Source organism: Pleurodeles waltl, chromosome 2_1 (genome assembly GCF_031143425.1).
Source record: "Pleurodeles waltl isolate 20211129_DDA chromosome 2_1, aPleWal1.hap1.20221129, whole genome shotgun sequence".
In the NCBI taxonomy this organism is placed as follows: domain Eukaryota; kingdom Metazoa; phylum Chordata; class Amphibia; order Caudata; family Salamandridae; genus Pleurodeles; species Pleurodeles waltl.
This window is the reverse complement of record NC_090438.1, coordinates 770,007,135-770,027,599: the sequence shown is the minus strand read 5'-3', so window position 1 is coordinate 770,027,599 and position 20,465 is coordinate 770,007,135. Positions and strand designations below refer to the sequence as shown.

Genomic DNA, 20,465 nt, shown 5'->3' with positions numbered 1-20,465 from the left:
GAGTCAGGTCTTGAGTTTCTTTTTGAAGTCTGCAAGGGAGGGGGAGAGGCAGGTCATTCCACATCTTGACAATGATGTAGGAGAAGGAACAGCCACCACTGCAGCTGTTACGGATGTGGGGTGTGTGTGCAAGGGTTAGGAAGGTAGAGTGCAGGTGTCTGGCAGGTTGATGAAAGTTCAGTAAGTGGTTGATGTAAGCCGGTCCTTAATCATGTAAGACTTTGAAGGTGTGCATGAGGATGTTGAACTGGCATCTATTCTGGATGTGAGCCAGTGGAGGTTTCTGTGGTTGTGGGTGATGTTAGGTTTATTTAGGGAGGTCCAGGATGAGTCTGGCTGCTGTGTTCTGTATGTTCTGGAGTCACTTGAGGAGTTGGGTGGAGATGCAGAGTAGAGTGTGTTGCCATAGTCAAAAAGACTGGTGACAAGGGCCTGGGTGACAGTGTTTCTGGTGTTGACTGGGATCCATCTGAAGATTCTTCAGAGCATGCGGAGTTTGTGGGAGGAGGGGACTGCATTCATTTGTTGCTTTATGGTGAGTTTGCTGTCAAGGATGGTGCTGAGGTTGCATGCATGGTCTCTTGGAGGGGGTGTGGGTCGGAACTCAGAAGGCCACCATCTGTTGTCCCATGTCGATGTGTTTCTCCCAAAGATCAGTACTTCTGTCTTGTCAGAGTTTAGTTTGAGACAGTTAGCTCTCATCCAGTTGGAGCCACTGGTCATGGTGTCATGGAGGTTTGTTCTAGTGATGTGGGGTAAGCAAGAGGATGAGATGTGTGTCATCTGAGTAGGATATGATGATGTCCAAGAAAGGGGTCATGTAAGTGTTAAACGGGGTGGGGACACCACGATGATGTTCTTGGGGTCAAAGGTGAAGAGAGTTAGTCGGATGCTCTGCATACATCCTGTGAGGAAGGAGAAGATCCACTTGAGTGCATTCCCCTGGATTCCAATGTTGTTGAGTCTGTTGATGAGGTTGTCATGGGATACAGTGTTGAATGTTGCTGAGAGGTCAAGAAGGACCAGGACTGCAGGCTCTCTGTGGTTGAGGAGGATTCTAATGTTGTCTGTGGCTGCAATCAGTGATGTCTCCATGCTGTGTGTGGTGCAGAATCCTGATTGGGAGACATTGAGCAAGATGTGTTTTTTCCAGGCATTCAGTGAGCTGTTTGCTGATGGCCTGCTCAAGTACTTTGGCAGGGTAAGGGAGCAGAGAGACTAGTTAATACTTTTTTTAGTTTGCTGGGATCAGTGGAGGGTTTCTTTAGGAGGGGTCTGATCTCTGTGAGTTTCCAACTGTCAGGGATAGCTGCTTTGTTGATGGAGGTGTTGAGGATGCTGCTGAACTCCGTGCCAATTTGTTTGGTTCTGAGGTTGAAAAAATTATGGGGGGCATAGATTCGGTTGGTGCTTGCAGAGTGAATGGATGATGTGACAGCCGTCATAGTCTGTGTAGTGAGTGGAACCCATGTGATGATTGTTCATTTGGTGTGCGTGGTTTGGCCAAGACTGTATAGGTTGAGATCCGTGGGTTGGGGGTCGAAGTTGTTGTAGATGGTGGCTATCTTGCTGTGGAAATAGTCCAAAAGGGTGTCACAGAGGTTTTAGGAATGGTGGATTGTGTTCTTTGTGGCTGCTAGTTGGAGCATTCCTTGACTATTTTGAATACTTCTTTCATGTTGTTGGCTGCTGTTTTGATGCGGTTTATGAGGGCTGCTCTCTTGGCTTCTTTGATGAGCCGGTTGCTGAGGACTGCTTTGTGGGCGGCCCAGTCAAAGGGGTTCCTGGTGGAGTGCCATCATTTCTCTATTAGATAGCAGTTGCACTTGGTGGTTCTGAGCTCTGGAGTGTACCATGTGGCTTGTTTTCAGGTTTTGGTGAACCTTGCTGGCTTCATAGGGGCAAATCCATTGGCACTTTTGGTGATTCAGGCCGAGAACTCTGGACGGCTTGCTCTTGGTCTGATGAGGCTTTGGGCTGGGTGGTGCTGAGGGCTTGAATCCACTGTGTCTCTGTCACTTTGCTCCAGATGCGGTGGGAGGAGATGTGGTGCTTGATAATGGTATACTGTGCGCCGGAGATGGGGAAGTGAACGATGGTGTGGTCAGACCAAGTTAGTTCAGTGACATGGCTGTATTTGATTCTGTCACTGGAGGTGAAGATGGGGTTGAGTGTGTGTCCAGTTTTGTGTGTGGGGTCAGTGGCCAGTTAGGTGAGACCGATGTGGTTCATATTTTCCAGGACAGAGGTGGAGTTGGCGCCGTTGGGGTCATCGATGTGGAAATAGAGGTCGCAGAATAAGATGTAATGATTTGAATCAATAGCTAGAGGGGCGATCAAGTTGTAGATGGCATTGCAGAAGGCTGATCGGGATTCCAGGGGTCTGAATGCAACGATGCCTCTTATTGTTGTCTTAGCATCGGCCTGAAGTTGAAAGTTGAGGTGTTCCATGAGTGGTGTGGGGTGGTCGGCGGTGGCGATTCATTAATTGGTTTCCTTGAAGATGATAGCAATGCCTTCACTGTATTTGTTGGTGTGGTTTTGGTGTATCATCTTGTACCCGACAGGTGTTGCAGTGGCGATTTCAGGGTTTTAAGAGGGGCTAAGTCAGGTTTCAGTGATGAAGAATAAGTCGGGGAAGAGGGTGGTGATGGCGTCTCATGTTTCCATGGCGTGTTTGCAGAGGGATCAGGGATTAAGCAGGATGCATTGAAGTGGTTCTGGGGTGTTCGTGGTGTTCAGGGTGGTGCAGGATCCTGTGTAGATTGGCAGTCCTGTGTTGCAGGATAAGCAGCAGTGTAGGCAGGTGAAGGGTCCTTTGGTTGCTTAAGGGGAGGAGGTGTAGCAGTTGCTGTTGCAGGGTCTGGGGTCCAAGACAAGGAGCTCCTCGGCAGTGTATCAGTGGGTGTCTCAGTGTTCTTTGTTGGTTTAACTATATTTCTTTCTGGTCATTATGTATTCATGTTTTACACTCTGAGATTTCTATAATGTGGGCATGACCACAGGGTGCCAAAGCACTATAGAAAGTTGTAAGGTTGCATATAAATTTTCATAAATGAATACATTAATACAGGATTTGTTAAAGCATAACTAAGGCACATTATAACCTCATAGTTGAGAGATCTGAACAGAGGTCAATATTAATAAATACATTTGGTCACTAAAAGAAGGGTATTATCTGTTGTCTAGACTTTACCAATTAGAATTTCAGCAACATTATTCAGGTGAGACCTTCTTTGTGAGGGAAAGAGCGGGACTTTAAGTAAGCTTGATTCCAAGATTTGTGCATTAGATTGAGAACCTTTGCTTGACAATTAGCACTTTAATATCACTCCCAAAGATTATATAGGAAGGATTTGTTTTTATGACTGATTGGATGAAGTATCAGAGATTTGGAGCACTTCTTGAAAAGGCGTGTTCGTGTGTTCCTTTTCTTCTGTAGATCTGGATTGGAATGGTGTTTGAACTGCGCAGTTCAACTGACCTAATGTGTCACGACTCACGTGCTGCTTGCGCCTGGAATCTGCAGATCTAGTGGCGTGGGTCTTGAGTGTTCGGCTTTGACCCAAAAAGGGGCGACTCTTTCTGGTAGCCACGGTGCTGTAGGCAATGGATACGCCAAGAACAGACCGTGACCTTCAGAAAATAGCGCCAGAGGGAAAAAAAACCTTATAAAAAGGGGAAAAAACCTCCAAACAGAATGATTCCTGAAAACAAATACAAAAGAACAGGAATCAAAAGAACTAAATTCAAATTACACAGAATTGGCGAATTCCAGAACCAAAAGGCAAGGAAATCAGGAGCGAGGAAACCATCCGAACAGAAAGTGTTTCAGCGCAAAGAAAAGAAGAAAACACATCCCTTAAATACCAAAAAACAGGAAGTGACCCACAGGAAGAAAAAGGACACCATCTTAGATAGGGAAAAGTACATAGAACAGAATAGGGTAGGAACCATAGAGAATAGGGAATAAGGAATGCTGGGAAGAAAAAGGTAACCTGGGAAGGGGGAAAAGACATAAAGGAAGGTGCAACAAAAAGACCCAAGAAAGAAGAAAAGAAAAAGAAGGAGCAAGAACAGGTAAGATGGGTCAGGAGACCCCAAAAATGCGGAGGGAGAAAGCAGAGCGAGGCCCCATGCCCATTCTGGGGCCTCGTAAAGTGCAGGAAAGGCTAGGGGCGCGCCACGTTTTAAAAACGCGATGCGTAGCCCGAGCCGAACGCCCGGCTTGCGCCGAACACTCGGCTCGCGCCGCACCACGCGGCGCGACAGTAGGTCCCCCTCCCGAAGGCCCAGGTTTGAGAGGAAATAAACGGTGAAAGCGCTGAATCAGAAGAGGTGCGTGAACAGAAGATGCATCTTCCCAAGAGCATTCACTGAGAGGATAACCCTTCCAATGAATCAGATACTGAAGACGTTTGTGAAAAAGACGAGAGTCACAAATTTCCTGTACCTCATATTCAGGAACATCATCCACTAATACAGGAGGAGTACAAGGAAACTGACGAGAGTAAGGGTCAGGTACGTAAGGTTTGAGCTGAGAAACATGAAAGACTGGATGAATCTTCCATGTATGAGGCAAGTGAAGACGGACAGTGACAGGATTAATCAACTGAAGAATACGGAAAGGCCCGTAGTAGCGAGGTGTGAACTTGTTCTGAGAAAGACGTGAGGGTAAGAATTTGGAAGAAAGCCAGACTTTATCTTGCAGATGGTAGTCTGTAGTGGTCCTACGTTTCTTGTCTGCTACTTTCTTCATATATCTCTTGGTGTGTAATAGATTGGATCGAATTAGTCTATGGATTTGTAGAAGTCGTTTGGAGAGATAAGTAATAGCGGGCAGAGGAGAGGTAGACCGAGGAGAAGTAGGGAAAGAGGTAGGATGAAAGCCATAAGAACAGATAAAAGGAGTGACCTTGGAGGCACTATGGACAGTATTATTGTAGGAAAATTCAGCAATAGGGAGATAAGTGTTCCAGTTGCTTTGGGTAGAATTGCAAAAACAGCGAAGGTATTGCTCTAATCCTTGGTTCAGACGCTCGGTCTGTCCATTGGTCTGAGGATGGAACCCCGATGACAGGGCTCTATTGATATTAAGTGTTTTACAAAAATATCTCCAAAACCGGGAAATGTACTGAGGTCCTCTATCAGATACAATGGTATGTGGAAGTCCATGGAGACGGAAGATATGATCGATAAATATCTGGCTTAGTTCTTGGGATGTAGGTAGCTTTTTCAGGGCAGTGAAGTGAGCCATCTTAGTAAAGGAATCCACAGCGACTATGATAACCCGGTTTCCTGCTGATGGTGGAAGCGAACACATGAAATCAGTAGAGATGGTGTGCCATGGAGCTGGCGGAACAGGCAAAGGCTGAAGCAATCCTGCAGGTCTGGTACGGGGAATCTTGACTTGAGCACATATGGGACATGCCTGAACGTATCTTTCAACATCCAGCTTCCAGGTAGGCCACCAGAAATATCGCGAAAGAAGTTCTTGTGTGGCCTTGATGCCTCTATGACCAGCAACCGGTGAATCATGGCACATTTGTAATGCTTTGTCTCTAACTCTGTTAGTAGGGAGGAATAACAGGTTCTGATAATAATAATATCCTTGTCTCTTACGTAATAAAGGTCTTAGTTTCTCTACTTTGTGATCAGATAGGCTGGAGTATTCCAGTTGTACCTCCTCCAGAAAAGACTGAGCCACTCCAATGATCTTACTAGGTTCCAGTAGATACTGAGATGGGGAAGGAGTACAATCTGGATAACGGCGAGACAGAGCATCAGCCAGAATGTTTTGGGATCCAGGAATATAAGTAATGTAAAAATCATACTGACTGAAGAAAAAGGCCCAACGAGCCTGGCGACTATTCTGGCATACAAAATTTCGTAAACATTGTAAATTACGGTGGTCTGTTCTAACCTCAAAAGGCTCCTTGGAACCCATTAGAAACTGTCTCCATTCTAGGCAGGCTGTTTTCAGAGCCAATAATTCCCTTTCAAGTACTGAGTAATGTTGTTCTGCTGTAGAGAGTATATGAGACAAATAGAAAACAGGATGTTCAAGACCATCATCCTCTTGTTGTTGGAGTAAGACAGCTCCAATGGCTCTTTCGGAAGCATCTGTAACTACAATAAATTGTTTGTTGGTATATGGATGTCTTAAGATGGGAGCTTGAGTGAAAGCCCTCTTTAAATCTTGAAAAGCTGTTTCAGCCGCCTTAGTCCAGACAAACCCTTTCGTTAAATTTTCCTTCTTTAAAGTGTGAGTTATGTGGCTAGTCTGTTTCGCAAAGTCTAAGATGAATTGCCGATAAAAGTTTGCTAATCCTAGAAAACATTGTGTTTCTTTAATAGAAGATGGGGAAGGCCAATCTAGAATAGCTTGTACTTTTTCTTGATCCATAGCTATGCCGGTGGGACTTAAATGATAACCCAGATATTTGACTTCCGTTTTGTCGAACTCACACTTTTCTGGTTTGCAAAATAGTTGATGTGCCCGGAGTCTTTGAAGGACTTGTTTCACATGGGAAGAATGGAGTTCGGGATTTCTAGAATAAATAAGAATATCATCTAAGTAAATTACAACTGTCTGGTTTAGAAGGTCAGAAAACACTGAGTCCATAAATCTCTGGAAGATTGCTGGGGCATTAGTGAGACCAAAAGGCATAACTTTGTATTCAAAGTGACCAAATGGGGTACTGAAAGCTGTTTTCCACTCATCTCCTTCTTTAATGCGTAAAAGGTGGTAGGCTCCCCGTAGATCTAGTTTGGTAAAACGTTGAGCCCCTCTGACTGCTTCTAGAATATCCCTGATGAGAGGCAAAGGATAACGGTCTTTAATAGTTATCTTATTCAGGCCTCGAAAATCCAGGCAAGGACGAAGATCCTTTCTCTTCTTGGGTACAAAAAAGAGAGGAGCCCCGGCCGGAGAAGACGATGGAACAATAAGACCACTCTGTACATTTTCTTCCAGATACTCTTTTAGAACTTCCTTTTCAGGTTCCGTGAGTGAATACATCCTCCCAAAAGGAACGATAGTGCCAGGTTCCAAGGGAATAGCACAATCGTAGTCTCGATGTGGAGGTAACACAGGTCTGGATGGTTTTTGGAACACATCTTGAAACTCCAAATAGTGTTCAGGGACTCCTTGGACCGTATTAATGGAATAACCGGTAGTACCTTCAGTAATTATTGATCTTTTCGGTGACCAGTACTTGTCGGAAGCAAAACAATGCTCATGACAAAACTGTGAAGACAAGGAAACAGTCCGGGTTACCCAATTCACATACGGATTATGTCTGATGAACCACGGAATTCCAAGAATGATGGTATGGTTGGGGGATGTCGTATTGTCATTAAAGGAACTAATGGAAGGTATAGCCGATGATCCCGTCCCCTCCCTTCTTACAGAGGACGGGAAGTGGCGTTTCCCGATGGCCTTGGCAGACGTACAGGACAGGTACAAAGCATGTGACCAGCAGAACCACAGTACAGGCACAACCCTTTCTTTCGTCTGTCTACCCGCTCGCTAGCAGAGAGCGGGCCTCGAGTAGTATCCACCTGCATGGGTTCTCCTTCGATGTCTCTAGCAGGAGGGCGAGGTTCCTCAGAACGATGCGGATAAGCTCGTGAAGTGCTTGGCTGGGAAGACCCTCTACTCCTTCTCTTCTCCGATCTCCGTTCCTGAAGACGATACTCGATGGAAAGTGCTTGATTCATCATGCCACGAAGATCTTCCATTCTGGTGGAATGTACTAATTCATCCTTTATTTTTTCTTTGAGTCCTCTACGAAACAAAGTCACCAGAGTACGTTCCACCCAGGTGGTCTCTGCCGCTAGCTGACGAAAACGTGTTATATATTGGAGGACATCTTGTGAGCCTTGTTGGATGTCGCACAAGGCTTCTTCCGCAGAGGCCTCCAATCCTGGACGACTAAACATTTGTTTGAAGCGATTCACGAAGGCGGAATAGTCCGACAATACCGGATCGTTGGATGATACCATCAGGGTTGCCCAGGCCAAGGCAGGACCGGATAAGGCACTGATAAGATAACCCACCTTTGTCCTGTCATGGGAGAATTGGGTAGGTCGGAAGGCGAAGTATACCGTCAATGCATCAAGGAACTCACGAAGTTTGGTTGGTTCACCGGAGAAGCGAGGGGTAGAAGCGGAAATAGTCAGAACATCACTACTGCGGAAAGCCAAAGCCTGTCGTAACGCAGCATTCTCATTGCGTAGTTGTTGCAATTCTTGAGCTTGTTGCTGAATCGTTGTCAGAAGAGATTGATCCGGATCTGAAGCAGCCACCACTGTGTCATCCATGGTGTTTGAAGACGTCGGAATGGTGCGGCGCTGCAATCTGTCACGACTCACGTGCTGCTTGCGCCTGGAATCTCCAGATCTAGTGGCGTGGGTCTTGAGTGTTCGGCTTTGACCCAAAAAGGGGCGACTCTTTCTGGTAGCCACAGTGCTGTAGGCAATGGATACGCCAAGAACAGACCGTGACCTTCAGAAAATAGCGCCAGAGGGAAAAAAACCCTTATAAAAAGGGGAAAAAACCTCCAAACAGAATGATTCCTGAAAACAAGAACAAAAGAACAGGAATCAAAAGAACTAAATTCAAATTACACAGAATTGGCTAATTCCAGAACCAAAAGGCAAGGAAATCAGGAGCGAGGACACCATCCGAACAGAAAGTGTTGCAGCGCAAAGAAAAGAAGAAAACACATCCCTTAAATACCAAAAAACAGGAAGTGACCCACAGGAAGAAAAAGGACACCATCTTAGATAGGGAAAAGTACATAGAACAGAATAGAGTAGGAACCATAGAGAATAGGGAATAAGGAATGCTGGGAAGAAAAAGGTAACCTGGGAAGGGGGAAAAGACATAAAGGAAGGTGCAACAAAAAGACCCAAGAAAGAAGAAAAGAAAAAGAAGGAGCAAGAACAGGTAAGAGGGGTCAGGAGACCCCAAAAATGCGGAGGGAGAAAGCAGAGCGAGGCCCCATGCCCATTCTGGGGCCTCGTAAAGTGCAGGAAAGGCTAGGGGCGCGCCGCGTTTTAAAAACGTGATGCGCGGCCTGAGCCAAACGCCCAGCTTGCGCCGAACACTCGGCTCGCGCCGCACCACGCGGCGCGACATAATGAGATGATTAGTCAGTACTTTGGAGATGGGAAGTGAAATGAATTGTGTATAATGCAAGCGAATCTTAGGGTGCTTCTTGCTCTGATTGGAAACAAGTTCAGTGAGATCAAGATCGGTGTAACATGGTCAAATGCATTTGTTGACCAACCTGGATGCAGCAAGGAGTTCTTCTTTCATCTGACCAAATGGATTTTTACAACAGCATTCAACAGTGAATTCCCCTAATCTATTCTTGACAGCACTCGAGAGACAACCACTTGTTTGAAATCTTCAAGGAACAGGAAGGGTATTACGCCACAGAAAAGTCTAATTTGGAAATATACACTTTTTGCCAGGGTCTTTATGTTGGACTGGATGGAGGTTGAGGTTCTTGTCAAGTATAAAGCCTTGTGAATTAGCACATTAAATGATTGAATGACGTAGTCTAGAATCCTTAGGGCATTCTTAGACAATTGTACGTGGGTAGAGCAGTTTGTGGAAAACAGCAGAAGTAATTCTGGTGTTGAGAGGTTAATTTTGAGATGGTGTTGGGACATTTAATATTGATTTGTTCCAGGATTTGCACAAGGAAGTTGATGTCTTTCATGGAGGTTAGTTGCTGGTCATCAACCTATAAATGGGATGGTATGCTGATATTTCCAGAATGGCTCTTATACGTTCCATACACAAACTGAGGAGGATTGGGGAAAAAATAGAAACTTCAGACATACCCTAAGAAGGAGGAGAAAGAGTGGAGTTTGCAATTTGTATAAATTGAAAGTGTTTATTAATGGACCAGTAAATAATTCTCTCATTGACAATTTTCAGGAGTTAGAAAAGGGTGACTGTGTTTAACTCTACTGACAGATCCAGGAGTTTGAGAAGTCATGTGTCTCCTTCACCAGTTATAAAGAGGGCATCATCTAGGATTTGGTATAGAGCCGTCTCAGTGATGTATCCCTTTCTGAAGTCAGACTGGTCACTTTCAAGAAGGCTTTTTGTGCTTTAAATTGATTAAGTTTGTTTGCAACACTCCTCTCTAAACTTTGGAAAGGAAGGGAAGATTAAACCTTTTCGTTATTGAAGGAATTTCAAAACAAAGATATTCTATTTGCTCAATTCTTCTGTTTATAAATCAAAGGGGCATATTTACAAGCCCCTAGCGCCGTCTTTCGCTACCCTAGCATCATTCTTTTTTACGCTAAGGTGGACTTAAGGAGGCCATTCCTCCACGCCATATTTACAAAGTGGGCCCTTGCACCACATTTAGCCTGCACAAGGCATAATTTTTGCAAGGGGGGGCATTCCACTCCAGGGAGGCCCGGAAATATTGGCGCAGTGAAATTTACAAGATTTCACTGCACCATTTTTTCTGTCATTTTTAACACCTATATCGGCCTCCCTGTGCTTTGCTGCACTAGTGCCTAAATGACTGGCACTAGTGCAGCAAAGCGCCACAACAGCGCCAAAAATGTTGATGCTGTTGTAGTAATGATCCCCATGGTGCACAGCATGGTAAATACGCACAACCATTATGTCGTTAAGAGGATACGGGGGCGCAAGAAAAGTGGTGCTTCGGGACCAAGGAGCCACTTTCTGGTAAATATGCCCCAAAGGTATTTGCAGCTTCAATTCTCTGTGGCACCATTGAGTGATTTTTGCCAATGATAACAAAATATCTAGAGTAGCAAAGTTGTGCATACTATACGGTTATAGAAGTGAGTCTCCGATACACATTCTGTGAGCTTGCCATGTGCTAAATCAGGAATGAAGAAAGTTGCTGAAACCTTGGTAGTAGAATCATGTTTTGTCGTTCTACTGTTTTGTACTGTCTAATGGTTGTGGATTCACAACTGGTGAACAGGTTTGTGACGTATATGTATATTGCATTGAGCATTATGTATATTGCATTGAGCATGTTGCAAAGGTTTCACACAATCGTATCACCAGTATTTAATTTGCATAGGTTATCAATTTTTAGAGTCGCCACAGAAATTCTCGGAAGTAATAATGGAAACTGTGAATTCGCATGAGAAGTGCATGGTTGATCATTCACAGGAGTAAGCTGTGCGAAAATGTGCATTAACACATTTTCCCCTTACCAGGCAAACCATGAAATGTAAAGTAATTCACGCCTTTTCACTCTGTAGAAACATATATTCTCAATTCTGCCTTTGCAATACATTATAGATCCTTATTTGAGGATTTAAACCTACTGGAGGATGCTTTGAAACACCTATGATGAACCAGCTAAAACCCACTTTTGTTCTCACTATCATGCACTCAAACCAGAGGTTCTATGTGATGGACATATTTGTGTTTACAAATAACCACTCGGCTAGTACATTTGAAGCCCAGACTATGAAAACCATTTTCAAATCGCCCTTCAGGGCACCCAGAAGTGGTGGCATATACTGTGCCATCTTGAGCCACTCGGCTGTCTGGTAAAATAAATACAGTTCAAAACATTTAAAGTGATTTAAGGGAATGTCTTTATTTTGAGTAATGAGTCGCATGCAATTGATGCACATCTAATTGAAGGCAATCATTAATTCAAAATGATTACACCGATTTCACAAAGAGCAAATCTTGTTTTCATTAGGTGAATATTGCTATAGGAAGATTATGAAATCCCTTAAAGATTTGGGGTCAGGAAGGTGTGGATATCAATTGGTAAGTTGAATCTGCTCACATTATGGGGAGCAGAATCTACCCCAGAAGAGGATGCTGCCAGTCTTGTTATGCCGTATGAGGAAGAGGAAAGGGTGGTTTGCCTCAAACGAGACGCTGATTGGTGCTGTTCTCATTGTCACGACTGCGGCAGTGGCAGCAGCTGCCTCAGTGCCCTCTTCGTTCACTTCCACAAAAGCTTTGAAGAACACATTGGACAAATATAGATCCAACTTTGCAGACATCCCTGAAAAATCAGCGCTTCCCTGGCTGAAGGCGTCGCTCATCCCCATGGTGCTCAAAGTTTGTTTGAGGTCATAACTTTCTTCCATCTTGAACTTGGGCAGAAACAATTCTACTGTGGTGTTCTCCATATTATCTGAATTGGTCCATTTTGATACATTGTCATTAGTCATTCCACGTTCTAGCTGCAATGGTAAACAAAAAAAGGGAAGTCAAAAAGACTGTTGTACACAACTGAGTAAAGAAGGCAACGGACTTGGAGAACAATGCTACTCATACTGCAGTAGTATGCCAGACATATGGCACTTTGCATTTGTAACCATCCAAAACCCTGAAAGCCCCTCATCCCTCTTCACTGTGCTTTTGTGGGATCAAGACATCATCTGCTGTCGTATAACATATGGGGGAACATTTCCAATGTGCTCTGCAGCACCCTCTTAATTGGGTGTGTACAGCACATATAGGGACTATGTGCCTGCTTATAAAATATATATATGTTGTTCCAAGGGAAGGAGCAAACTCATGCCTACACAGGAAAACACGCTTTAGAGAGAGGTAGGCTAGTTGTATAAGACTGCAGGTGTTGGACCCGGATTCAGTTTAAGTGGCATGATGGAATCCTCCTGATAACTGGTTCAGCTTGTGGATGCTGGGATGCCTTGAGGATTCCTCCAAAGAGGTGCTCCTTGGTGATTGCTGTAACACTGCACCACCTCATGTGCGGACCACAAGCAGTGTGCCTCCTGACAGTCTCTTTGGGCCTGCATCTGTTTCACTAATATGGAGTGATAGCAAAGCTGTACACTCGTTTGCATGGGTCAAGTTTTTTTTTTTACCCTACAGGGCTTATTTACAAGTCTCTAGCGCCACCAGAGCGTCACTTTTAGCAATGCTCCGGTGGCACAGTGCCATTTTTTATATTTACAAGTCGGCATTAAGCCACTTTGCGTGGCTGAACGCCACCTTGTAACTATAGGCCTTCCGACACCGTTTTCAGTGGCAGAGGGATTTGCAATGGGTATTGCTGTGGGCATTCCACTGCAACACCCATTGCATTTTGATGCTGTCCCAGATTTACACAACTGGGGTGGCATTTGCATGGGGCTACGAGGAGAAATATTTTTATTTCTCCTCGTTTTTGTTTTTCCTATATGTGCTGCGTTCTGCAGCACAGATAGGAAGAGCAAAATGCCTTTAATTATTGTTTATGTGCAGGAAGGTGCCCTTTCTGCACACAAACAATCATTAAATAATGATGAATTGCTACTCCTATATGTACTGCATTGTGCAGCACATAATTGCCATTATTGATTGTTTATGTGCAGAAAGGGACAGATTCCTGCACGTAAACACCATTCCTTGCAAAAGAGGTACCTCTTGCAGTGCAGGCCCCCTTTGCCTATGGTGCAAGAGTACCTGCGCTGGCCCAAAGCAGCTAGGGCAAACACAGGGGTGTATTATTTTAAATATGGTGCATCCCTGCACTTCTGAAGTGACACAATGCAGTGCTGCCAGTTTTGGCACAGCGCTGGGCCACTTTTTAATAAATTAGGTCTTTAGAGTGTTGGGAAAGTGGGCTTCACTAGAGGAACACCATTTAGTTGCTCAAGCTGGGCTTTATGACCACCTGCCCCTCTTCTGCAAGGCCTTTTTAGGGGATGCATCCATGAGGGATGCAGAGCGTCTGTCACCTAAGAGACGCCCAGGCACTCCTGCAATTATTAGATGTCTGGCGTACTCTAAGAACACTCTGTCCTAATCATTTTTCAAGTATCCAAGAGGTCAATAGTACACATTCCCTGGGGATGAGCACCTAAGCCTTATTATTAAAGCTCACCAACCTTCCCTCCCTTTAACAGGAAAACCTGAACCTCCTGGCCCTATTAGGCCATATTAACATTTTTACATAGCCATTCCTTCTCCTAATGATGGTATTCACAGCAGTAAAGATGGCAGTCCATACGTTCTGCACTACTGAACACTGTAACATTTAACCTAAACCGACAAAAATAGCAGTTGTTGTGATAGAAGGGAGAAGGATAAGACATTCAAGCAGAGTAAAAGAGATGGGGGTAGAATTTGTTTTTATAATATAGAGTAGGGACAAGACTATACCGAGGTTCTATAGAACAACATAGTACTAAAACAGAAACTAAAATTAGATGGCTGGCTTTTCTAGATGAATTGAGGATTGGATGTTTATCGTTTAATCTCACTGATGATCTTTTTCTGACACATTTTCCCTGCTGCACAGCTTCTGTTTCACTGTTCTGACAACTTACCCTTAATGCATAAAATGCATTCCATTCTTACCTCTAAGGTCCTTTATGCTATGTTTGCTATGCTGTGTTATCTGTTCTTGTTTTTTTTATAATCTTTATTAGCATATCAACATAAAATATCCAGATGACAAAGACATGTTAATGACAGTATGTAGTATCCCCCTATCCCTAACCCACACTTGCTCTACCACCAGTGTCCCCCTGTGGTTATAGGAGTAATAGCAGGGCATTTGAGAACATTCTGAGATTCAAGTACACAATTTCATGGAGAGGAACATTACCTTTTATATGCAGTCTAGGTTCTTAGGCTTCTGACTAAGTGGTGTAGGTGTTACTGCTACATTTTTACTAATGGATATTCATGTAGTCCGAGTGTTGAATTTGCCTAGAAAATGAATTAACATAGGGGAAAAATAATGCACGCATATAAAGGTGTACACACCTGAGTAGCCGCCAGTGTTCACAAAGAGTACTTATTAATGGCTTATTAATATGAAATGTTGAGCAGATGTTTGAATAAAGAAGTAACATGTCATGTTGATGGTTATGTATTATGTATTAGCTTTACTAATCGTGGGCCTTAACTTAGCGAGGTCTTTGGCCTAGTTGCACGGCCTCATGTCAAGCTGCATTTCTTTAGTATCTTATAAAATGCCTGAGAATTAAATTGTGATTTTCCACTGTACTGACCAAGCGCTCGTAGGTAAAATTCTTTCTCTGAGAACTGCTTACTAGGGGATGATGTACTAGCTAGGGATACAATGTTTAATGTAATATGGACATTCCCAGGAGAAGACAATGAATGTACTGACTGGAGAATAAGCTGCAACAATATTGTTATCCGATGAGCACAATGACGAGAACGGAAGAAGAGGAACCAATCATTGACATGTGAACCATATACTAGTAGAACTTTAGATTTGAGTTTTCAATTTCATTGGACTAAGTGCATACATGTGATCCCTTGACCAATTAGGATGTGGGAAGTAGCTTTAGGAAATCTAACTTAGCCAGACTACACCGGGAGAAGATATGCCATTATTTTCCTGATAGTCCCAAGAGGAGACCTGCTTAACTTTGTTGCCTTGAAGCGACATCCTATATGTCTATCCCTGAGACATTTTCTATTCTGAACAGTAATACTGATTCCTGAATCTTTGCTGAACGAACTGATGTCCTCTTGACAAAGACTGTCACAGCTTGCTGATCCATATTGAGGACAGGTATAAGACAATGTTACTGATTATTGTTATGTCTATTTGCTTTTGTTTCTAGGTACCAACTGCTATTTTGATAGAGCCATAGTTTGATGTTTTTCTAAATTTGTGTGACTAAATTGTTTTGCATGAAGTCCAAACATGCTATTCTAATCTGATGGTAGTTAGGGTTCATACTACAGAGATCAAATATGTCTAATAACAGCTGATGTTGTTTCTTTTCTGAAATCCCAATGTATGTTATTTCATTTGCGCAATTATTCTTGCTATTGATTTGCACCGTGACTTCAGAATGTATAGTTGCTCAAGCTTTGCTTTGATTAAATTACGATTATTTTGTCACTTTGGTCAGCCAGTATTGTTTTTGTATGTTTATCATTTGATATTAAGATTGAGTTACGTGACTTTAGCATTGTTTATATAGGGAAATAAACATTCTAACTTTTATATAAAGGTGTGGTTATTCATGTCTGCAAGGTCATGGTTTGTGGAAATTACTGACTCCTATTGATTATTGATGTAATTGATTGTTATTTGTATTGGTACGGGGTTACATGGTGGGAACTACTCGAAGCGTAGTCAAAAGGTCCATCGGCCCATACGAGTCTCCTTGTGAGTTTGCTTATTAATGTCCAATGCGCTAACATAGGCCATTTATCATACTAGCTCGTCATTCCATCACAGTGTCTGCACCCAAATATTGACATTCTAGGGTGGTCTGGCATCTGGGGGATTAAGTAAGTCAGCCAGCATGGCAGCCCTTGCCTCTAAATCCTCTGTCAGCATAGCATACGCCCCTCCTTAGCCACTGCCTAATCAGCCACATCCTTCACCCACACACGCACTCCAGAAGGGGACGGGGAAAGCCAATGAACAGTGACTCCTCATTTTGCCAGGACTAACCCCAATACAAGAAATTTCTTACTTAGGGCATTCTTTTGATATTTATGTTATGTTATGTTATGTTATGTTATGTTATGTTATGTTATGTTATGTCATGTTATGTTATTCACTTTTACATAGCATAAGCTGCCATTTTTGTGGCATTGCCACACGTAATAAATAATAAATACATATAATTTACATAAACTAAAAATAAATAATTTACATAAGCTAGACAAAGTAACAGAACAGATAAGTAGAAGGCAGTTCCGTTCTTTTTGAATAATGGAGGTTTTTACATTTTTTCTGAAGCAAAGGATTGTTGTTTTCTCTCAGATGTCCAGCTAATTTGGGTTTCCATGACCTACAGATCACAGAAAAAATCATCATGGCTGTTATCTCACTGAACAATATTGCTAACATTAAACAAGTTTAAGAAGTAACCTAAGTAGCCAGAGGCAAATAAAGTATGCTAAAATTTGCCAAAAATTATAGGTGCATGGGACCCACCTTTGGGCTTACCCATCACACTTAGGGTATCTAGCACAACAAACAGCAAAGTGATGGAAAGAAAGAATGTGTTTTATAATCACAGCCACTGGCGCTCAGTCTTGGCCGCTTTACAGATCATCCTTTTTCAGCCCATATGCCACTCTAGACAGAGAAAAGCCACATGCAAATTAGTTTGGGTCCTGCTTCAATAGGAACACATCAACAAGAACAGCCAGGCCAAACCGCATCTGGTATTGCTTGTGTTCCCATATGGAGGGCACCTGGTCTGGCAGTTTGGACTGGACTGGACTGTTCTTACTAGATCAATGAATTCAAACATTCCACCCATCATCTTTTTGTTTTCCTCAGTTTGATGCAGTAAGACTGGCAGCTATGTCCAGAAGTAGGTCCCATGCTCACTGTGAGACAGGATGCAGGCTATAGCCCACTGACAAGACCTTAGCAGGCTGAAATTAGATGGAGGTTGCTTACGTTCCCATGTGGAGCTTGGGCTGACCTGTTCCTACTGGAACAGGCTTCTGCTACAGTGACATAGTGTATACAAACATGTTGTATCAGTTATACTTATTCCTTCCCAGAGCGCTGCTATACAGCTTTTGCAGATGGTTCTCAATATTCTAAAGTGTCCAGATTTGATGCCAACTCAAGAAGGTGTGTCTTGGCAGCTAGACATGTACGATATTTATGTTACCCTGTAGGCAATGGTACCATTCAACCCCAAACTGATAAAGGAGAAACCTTGAAAACCACTCCTAGCCACAGTAATAAAATGGAGATCAGGGCATTTGGAGGATTCATGGGATGTGAAGATTAATTTCTTTGTTTTCTAATAAAGCAGTTCCCCTTACTGCACTCTTTATAAAGAATATAACCAACTCCATTCTTTGGAGTTCTACTTAGGTGGCATGACCAGGCTTCCTGGATTTGCTGGGACAGCTGGTGAAAAATCCGGGACTGTCCCGGCAAATTCTGAACTCCTGGCAAATTTGACTTGTGTCCCGGTTTTTGGGAAGCGTCAACAGAAAACAGTTAATTGCCATGTTTCTGTGTCTTACATAGCAGTGCTAGTTAGCAGCTATTATAAGAAAGTCACCATCTATTGATCTTCATGATTGTTCCTGGGAGAATGTACATGGAAAAGGGGAAGAGATTTGACAATCTTGTAACCTCATTTCACTAAGGGAGATGTCCCGGTATCCAGGAGTAGGTCTGTGGCCACAGGTGACTGGAGTAGACAGATGTAGGCTGGGTTCATCCTCATCAGCCATATCGCAGCCCAACATGCTAACATAAACCTTTTGATAGGAGAACATTTTTTCAATATTAATTGTGCCCCTATTTAGGCCTTTTAGTAGAGGCAAGCGCCTGTGTGTGGGGAGTGTTTTGTTCCTCTGGCAGGAAGGCAACTTTGGGTGGACCTAGGAACTTATTTTACTTTAAAGGGGCCTCCCCTGTTGCAACAAACGTTAGCTGACACCTGAGCAGGTTATCTTTTGTCCTACCAGTCAGTCAAGCACCAAACACATTGGGGGGAATGCTGCCCTAAAACTGCTGTAGAGTGGTCAAGGAAGAGAGTACTGCTCATTACCCTGGTCACATCTCTGGGTCGGCACGCAACCTCTGCAAAATGGGAGGAGGGTAGCTCTATCTTGAATTTAGGGAGTGGGAGGCACTGTGGGCGTGTTTGCAAGAGTAACCGCTGCAAAAGTGGGTAGGGTTACCCATGCTGCCTTTTACTCCATTGGTTAGGGACGGGACACCCACAAGCTAGTTCCAGCCAGAATGCCTTGGCACATTCACCAGAACACTCTGGACCTGTGGAAGAACAGAATCAGGTGGGCACCTGCTGTTTGAGACATATGAGGACTTGACTTGCTCCCACTTGTACCCAAGACAAAGAGGTGGACTCCATGGGTCAGCTGATTGACCTCCTGTGTAAAGTACAGGACCACAACAAGCCACAAGAGGCCTTTCTCCTGAAGTGTTCAGATGACCTGTACAAATTGGACCTGGCCTGAACCTGTTTGTGGTCTCCGCTGGAGTTAGTCTTGACTCTCAAGAGTGGATCTTGAGGTCCTGAGACCCTTGCCTGTGTCTACTTCTTCTTCTATCACCTCTGAAAAGGTGGCCCTTAAAACCTCTGAGCTCCAAGACTTCTAGAGGACTTGAACAAAGCAGGCAAGTTGATTTATCCAAGGAGTGATCTTGCTGGGGTTTAAGAAATAGGATTATCCTGCTTGGAGTTTCTCCCCAAGAGCAAAAGCACTTCAGCAGGCCTTTGGGAGAAGGTACTGGGATTTGTGGAACTCATCATCAGATACTGCCAGCAGCCTTGCAACACTGAAGGATTCTGAGCTCCAAAAAAGGGACTGAGTCCAAAGGTAAAAATGGTGAGTGGGTGAAGGCACCAAAAGTAACCAACCAGCTGCAGGACTTCCATGGACGCATTAGTGATCTGAGATTTTCCAGACAAAGCCAACTGCTTCAGCGAGACCTCATCATGTGCCTATCTGACTTTGTGAATAATACAGCCTATAGCATTGTCCTGCGGAAGGATTTTTGACTTTTGTTTCAGAGACTAAATCCTAAAATGAAACCTCCAACCGTGGTGAATCTGATTGGTGTATGTGACACACTCTCTAACACAGTCTGCCTAAAATTGCATCTAGGTCCTGGTCTACTGCGACCCTAGGGTATCATTGGCTCTATGTGGTTTTTGGTTCTTTTTTACTTAAATCTTGTAAAATTCACATCTCCAGTGACCTTCATTGGATTTGGGGTTTCTTTTGGTGTCATTTCTTTCCTTAAAATATAATCTATTTTCTAAATTGGAGTGGGATTTTTATTGTGTTTGGTTTTTGACTTTTTAACTATTTTGTCATTTCGAAATGCTTTACACATTTTCTCTAAGTTAAGACTGTCTGCTTTGTACCATAGTTAACAGGGGTTGAGCTCAGGTTTAAATTACCGAAACCTTAATATGGACCTATTAATATATTTACCTCATTACTTGTGGTGGATTACAATCCATCCCAATTATTAATTTATTTTTTCACAATTGTAAATTAGTCATATACATTTCTCAGAGAATAGAAGTCAATTGAAACACATTTAGTTTGAGCTAGCATTCAATAAATGTAACATTGCGTCTCCTCTCAAGAAGTAAGTCAAAATAAAAATTCCTATGGTGCTCCAAATTTGTACATTAGAGTCATAGGCTTAAAATGGTTTAACCCCTCAGTCCGTATATTCTACAGAGTCTTGGATCCTTCTTTGGGTGATTCGAAGTACCATTAACATCCAATATGGAAAGATGACTGAAGCAAAAGAGCACCTATTTCTGTTCCCTTATAATTTCAGGACAAGATGAACACATACTAATTATTGATGGACCTGCAAATATCAAGCTAACATACAATGTAGTTACTTGTGTCAGGCAATCATCTATTATGTAACAGAAATCCATTCTCTATTTTTGTGGTAAATATTTTATGGCCTGATTTAGATCTTGATTGTGTTGCCGCCAAGCTG

General features: G+C 43.2%; 1 protein-coding gene across 1 annotated transcript in view; it reads right to left on the bottom strand.

Moving 5' to 3' along the window:
- Positions 1-11,595: 11,595 nt before the first annotated feature.
- The window catches only part of LOC138260237 (serpin B10-like), a 328,540-nt gene continuing 319,670 nt past the window's right edge, over positions 11,596-20,465 (bottom strand). The window contains exon 6 of the mRNA XM_069208540.1: positions 11,596-12,225. Coding sequence (XP_069064641.1) covers positions 11,821-12,225 — 405 coding nt within the window. The 3' untranslated portion in view covers positions 11,596-11,820. The remainder of the gene's footprint in view (positions 12,226-20,465) is intronic.